Below are 6563 nucleotides of genomic sequence, written 5' to 3' on the forward strand. Positions count from 1 at the left end.
TTGATGTGTGCTATAGCTAAAGTTGGCTAGCCCCTTCCACACACAGTCACAAGCGTTTTTGACCCCCCCCTACCTCTCTCCGCACCAACCGTCAACCCCCTCCCATTCTCACGGCGCTCTCGAATGTCTATACCTTGAAGCCGACTAGCAGGAAAGGATTGTGCATTTTGCTTTGAGGAACAAGAAAAATACATTTTCTGTAGCCTAGACTAGGCCTACATGTAAACTATCCTTTTGTTTGATCTTATAGGCTATGCATTGTCTACTTGAATGAGTAGTGGTACATTTATAAACACAAAAAATGGACATCTAGACATTTCTCTCTAGTTCATAGGCCTACCTTCATTGCTCTTAAGAAAGTGATCAAAAAAACTATTCTGACTGCTAAGGCAGGGTTTATGCATTGAGTAAAGAATTTACATTCACACACACACGTGCGCGCACAGAGCCTACACCCGAAGTTGAAATGGTTAACATGTAGAAAAATTGTATTTGCTAATAACAAATCATAAATATTTTGTTTATATTGTTTGTCTATTGCCAGAATGATTTTATAATGCTTTAATAGTTGTTGATGCCATTGATGTATTATTATTATTGTACATGACTTACACAATTATTAATGAAAATAAAACTGTAATAAATGTGGTTGGTTGAATTATTTTGTCTTTCATTTAAAGCAAACATAATACAAATATTACAATATGTTTACAATAACAAAGACGAGACATTAGACATTAAGTTTGGCCGAGATGTTCTGATGTTCTTTTGAGGTCATAGCAGGTGTATCTCAGGCTACTCAACACTACACCTATCGACTATCCATAAAACATATCGATACAATAGTATTAATCAGTTATAACTCAACGAAGTGTTCTTCATAATAATACAACAAGAAAAAAGGAGATAGAGGCAGACAGGTACATGAGTGTCGTAAGACATAGGCTAGATAAATTGCGCTATCGATCTTTTTTTTTAAGAAGAAGAAAAAAAAGATTGGCATATCTCAGCTAACTACTGCCCATAGTAGAGTGAAGAAAGATACTTATTCTCCGTAAAAGTTACGCGTAGACTATTAATAAGAGGTAGGCTATTGACAAAAAAACGGGCCCTGTTGGTTGTTCAGTTGTATTCATTGGTTGTTCATCTCTACATGTGTGACTAGTAGACCTAATCATTGGTCTCGTCTTTAAGGACACCATCTACCTCGAAGTCCCCCACAGGCTTCCGATACAGGCTATGTGTAGGGGAACAGGCTACACGGGCTCGAACGTTTTCAATACTTAGTCAACAGCGACATCCAGTGGCATTTTGGTGTGTGGTACGACACTAACTGGACTAGTGATAGACCTACAGTACTTCACGTAGCCATGAGAGTGTGATTTCGGGAAATATAGGCTAGGCCTACACATTTGGTAGAAGATTCAGTCTCTTCGGTTCTTGAAAAGTACACATTTTATTTCGTGTCCTCAACTTTTATAATTATAGGCTTACTCGTTCTTCAATGTTTGGGTTGGGATTCATATTGAGACTGTGTAGTAGTAGTGCATTGCAAATCTATTTCAATCTGGCATGATTACACTATGATCCACAATCATTTCTTGACATTTAGACAATTTGGAAGGAATAGGTGCAACTCTCGCTCACAATTAAAATATTGATGCTTTATTTATCTAATTCTTTATTTATGCTTTATTTATCTAATCTAGGTTAAAATCATGACATTTCGAAAGTCAATGGCCTTCATCCGAATGAAAACAAAATGGGAATGGACACAATAATATTGTATTTAGGAAATACAATTTAATTGACATTTAGACCAAAAAAAACTAAGACAGAAAAACGAAATCTTTGCTGAAATTATTTTTAAAAATGTATATTTCATTTTTTATTATTATTATTATAAACTTCACCATCATCATCATCATCATCATCATCATTATTATTTATTAGGCTATAATACTATTGGTGGGGTTGTATGGTAGGCTATATAATGATAGCGGAAGATTGGATATAATTAAAGTATATGCCAGTATGAATCATATCAATAGAATGCTTCTACCACAAATTGGCCTATTGCTACGGCTGGTAGCTTGCTATTTGATAACTTCTTCTAAAGATACAAATCCTATAGCCTAATAGTGAAAGTAGAAATAATAACCATTTAATAATGAGCATAACATTTATATCAGTCATAGCGGTCTTCATAATTGTTGGCATATAGTCATAGCAAAACTAGAAATTATGGTATGGTGGACATTTAAAGGGTATACAGAAGCCATAGACAGGCCAAAGTCATAAATAGATGGGTATGGGTTGAATTCAATCGAGGCTATTTCAGATTTACGGAAATGTCCATTAGACCGGGGACAGTGCCAGCGTTCAAACAGAATATTGGTGCACTGTGCTAGATTTGGAATAAAGGAAGTGGAATTTGGGCCCTTTCATGTGTTGCTCTTTCCCCCTCCACCACATGCAGAGTGGAAAAATAAAGCGGGCGGGAGTCACGTTTGCAGTAGACAAAAACAGGTGCAATAAGCCCCCTTTAAAACGAGCACACCATATCCTCAAATAAGAACAATAAAGTAATTTACTCCAGACGTCTAGCCAGCTCTGTCAGGGTTGCTTTGTTAGATTACATTCGAGACAAACAGCGCTGCATGAGGGAACTGTCCAACTATACTAGGCTCTATAATCTCTGCATGCTGTCAGTATTGTTTGTGGCACTTTTTTAAAAGTAAAGCTAATTTAGTAAAGCGAGCAAGAAGGGAAAATAAACAAATGAATTGATAGAACGCAAAATATGACTGGCAAATTAGTGTGGTGTCCAATGTGTTCAAAAATAACATCATGACAAAGGGTGTGAGCAAATCTGTCGACGTTTGTTGTGGGTTATATGTCTCACATACCCACGACACATGACCATTATTACCCATCTAAACTGCAACATAGAGCGCCAACTCAGCCACAATAGCCTCGAATCAATGACCGATAGTTTGCATGAGGCATTGCCCTATTGAAAGTTACTTCGTAATGCCATCAATGTGTAGGCCCTATGTTCAAGATTTGTGATGTGACAACAACACTCATATTAAAATATTGTGGAATCCATAGGCACAAGTAGGCTGAGAAAGAAACAACCAATAAAACAACTCACGTGGTCCAAGATCTAACAACCTTTGTCGTAAACTAGCCTACACCTTATTTAAAATTAAGCACGGACCAAAGCCTTACATTGAGATAGGTCCATACAACGTGGTTGCATGAAATGCACTCTGACCTAGCAAATAGGCCTTTATTATACATGAGTCACAATAATGAAGTTATACCGTGTGGCAAGTTTTGTTAACTGATTACCAATTAGAAATATAGCCAGGTTTAGACTGATACGGACGTTTGTACTACAGAAAACATTTCAATGCCAGAATGTCAACCTAAAAGCTATTCGTTGAAATAGTTGCAATAATCTGAAATGATTATGAAAGGATAACACGTATAAAGGAAGCAACGTGATGTTTTCTGAGCAATGAGTTTACACAGTGCCTCAAATGTCACCTAATTTTTCTCCCAGAACCATTCAGATTGCAGAAAAAAAGTGGAGGCGGGAAGTGGTCAGGAAACGTGCATTATGAAAGGAAATAGAAAATGAAGAATAATGAGTTAAGAGTCACAGCTGCTTTCAATAAGAAGTGGCCCGTATATCTAACTGTAGTATGTAGCCTAGTTGAATTGTTGAATTACTAATCTCATAACAAGAATTTACTGCGTCTGGAACACTGCCATCTCCCAATGTCATTTTTGCGTATGTTAAAATTTCTGATCAAGGTAAGAGTTTTTTAAACGTTTTAATAAGAATGACATAACACATACAGAAAATTAGACTATTTGGGTTATATTTAAAGATGACCAAAATCTACAGTATACAGTATAAAGTTCAAGTGTCGAGAGAAAAAAAAGATTTAAAGACATACAGGCTACAACTAAATATATATTCACAGACGAAAACACAGACAAACGTTCCATGTACCTTGATGCATTTTCGTGTACAAAACACTAATTTACACTTGAATAAGATGCAACATGTACAAAAATACACAGGTTTTGTTATACACGTGAACAGATGAAACACCATTCACGCATAGTTATCCAACTTCCCTTTACAGGCTACCTTTCTTTACCAAATTCCCATTTGTGGGTCTTGACATGAAACAGTAGGCCTAATAACGAATAAATAGTCTAAACAAGCTGCATACATTCATATTGAGACGTGGGCCTAAATTGCGCTGTGCTACCTTGCCAATAATAGGCCTATGGCTTAATTATATCAGATAAAAAAGGAAAATAGTATCTATCAAGAGGAGAGACCATCGCCCACAGTTCATGAGTGGCATTTTTCTGAATGTGTACTTGTCAATGTGTCCATAGGACACGTTACTGCTCATTGGTTTCTGTCTTCTCTTTATTCATTTTCTTCATTTTCATCCGCCGATTCTGGAACCAAATTTTGACCTGTCTCTCGGTCAAATTAAGAACCAGAGCGACCTCATAACGACGGTCCCTGGTAAGGTACATATTGAACAAAAACTCCTTTTCGAGTTCGAGAGTCTGATATTTTGTATATGGACACCGTTTCTTCCTTGTTGAACGAGCGTGTATCCAATTCGCCACCGGGTTGCCTGTAAAATGATAGGATAAAAAAGTAAATCAATTGAACACTTCTGATAAACTTTTGCAGTGTATAAACTACAAGTTACTTTAAAAGCATTATCATAAACACTTCAACACACAATAAACCAAACAGAGAGCATCATACCTCTCTTGATTTTCTAAAACTACAATAAGCCTGGTTCAATATAATCCATGTACATTGTCAAGTGTGTCATCAATGTTTTCCTTAATAATTATAAATAAGGATCTCTCTTATAGACATCCATATTTTAAGAGCGTCAACAGTGCTAGAAAAGTACCGGGTCGTAAAACTGTGAGTGCGCCCGTTTGTTTTATTGGCTCATAAATGATTTTAAAAGCCTTTAGCTTCAAGTCTCGGCAGGTCTGCAACAGATACAGATAGATGCATTTCACCCTGGCATTCCTGTTGTGGCCTCAAATATTATGTTCTGTGTTTATTGCAGGGAGTTTGCTCGCTGTTGTCATGTTTTTCTAAGTACTCATATGAGGAACTTTCAGTATCAATGGTTGTGGTCCTCGCTTAATAGGTTGCATCTCAACGTTATGTTTTGTGACTTAGGCTACTCGGCTTCGGTTGTACCAGAACTATGGATATTCACGTGAGAAATAAGCCATTACTGACTAAATAATGCGTGGCAATAAACCAGTATAGATTTACAATAAATGGAAAAAAACGAGCTATTATAATCATACTGCAGATCAAATCTACAGTGACTTTTGATCGTTTCTACAAGCTGTATTAGCCTTTTAGGCCTTTGGATGTGCATTCCAATCGTAGGCTATTAACCCAGAATGCAAATAATAATAATAATTACAGTAATAATAATACATTCATAAATAATCCACTGTAAATCAAATTCTATGATTAATATGGCCACACCCCTTGTGTATGAATCCTGCACACCACATCAAATGTATCTAAGTAAAATAAAATGTGCTTTTACGCACAAAATAAATGCGTTTGCATACAAGTTTAGGCCATGTAAGACAGTGGAGTTTACTAGAGATTCTAATCTCGTCAATGAAAAGCTTGATTCCAGAGTTCCCCATTTTATAGCCGTTTTATAGCTTCTTCCTATTTTTACAACCTTAAGGGGATTGGCGTTTGTCCTGTCTAACACTGTCTAACAGCCCCCAGTTCCCCTCGCGTTCAAAGGGAAGGGAAAATAAATTTCGTTTTATAGTAGGACAACAGACAAGGAGCGAAAACCCCATGGAAGACAAACACCCCCAACTCACCCACAAACAAACGACTCCAATAGCCGGTTGTAAAACAGCGTAAACTGCCATGGCTTCTACTTACTTGGGTCAAATTCTGGCTTGCCGTCTTTGTGCTTTCCAGAAGCCAAAACCTCTGTCTCTGGAGAAGGGATGATCTGCTGTGTCTTGTCTCGGATGTCCACCGAGGTGTTGTAGAAATAATCCGGGTATCCGTGGCGGTTAAAGGCGATGGAGTCTCCGGCACCGGGCTGAGGAAATCCATCTGTTTTGAGTCCGTAGTGTCTGCCGTTCGCAGGATAGCCTGGGAAGGATATTGTTCCAGATATGGGCTCTAGCCATGAGCGAACATACCTCGAGTCCGTTCCAATGTGAGGTTGGTGGGTGTATGGGTGGTATACCACTGAAGACTGGGGGTGAACTGGGCCCCAGGAGGAGGTAAAGACAGGAGGTTTCGGCGCAAAACTGCAGGAGGGGTATTCGGAGCACTCTGGTGCTAGTGTCGTCGGTCGAGAACCGGTGGGGAGAAGCTCTGGGGCTGAGAACCGCGATGTCAGCACATCCTCGCTCTCATGGTTTATCAAAGAATCCACATAATAATTGTTTATGGGACCAGCGGTCGACATGACGATGCCTCTCGTCTCTTTAACATGCAT

The 6563-nt window shown here is 38.2% G+C and overlaps 1 protein-coding gene across 1 annotated transcript; it reads right to left on the minus strand.

Annotated features, from left to right (window-relative positions):
• Positions 1–4357: 4357 nt before the first annotated feature.
• On the minus strand, positions 4358–6563 carry LOC135527386 (homeobox protein Hox-C9a-like). Its single transcript, XM_064955904.1, has 2 exons — positions 5993–6563; positions 4358–4676 (listed from the first exon to the last, which is right to left on the minus strand). Exons 1-2 carry the CDS (start codon positions 6561–6563, stop codon positions 4432–4434), a joined length of 816 nt encoding a protein of 271 aa, XP_064811976.1. The 3' UTR covers positions 4358–4431.

This window comes from Oncorhynchus masou, chromosome 5 (genome assembly GCF_036934945.1).
Source record: "Oncorhynchus masou masou isolate Uvic2021 chromosome 5, UVic_Omas_1.1, whole genome shotgun sequence".
Classification (NCBI taxonomy): domain Eukaryota; kingdom Metazoa; phylum Chordata; class Actinopteri; order Salmoniformes; family Salmonidae; genus Oncorhynchus; species Oncorhynchus masou.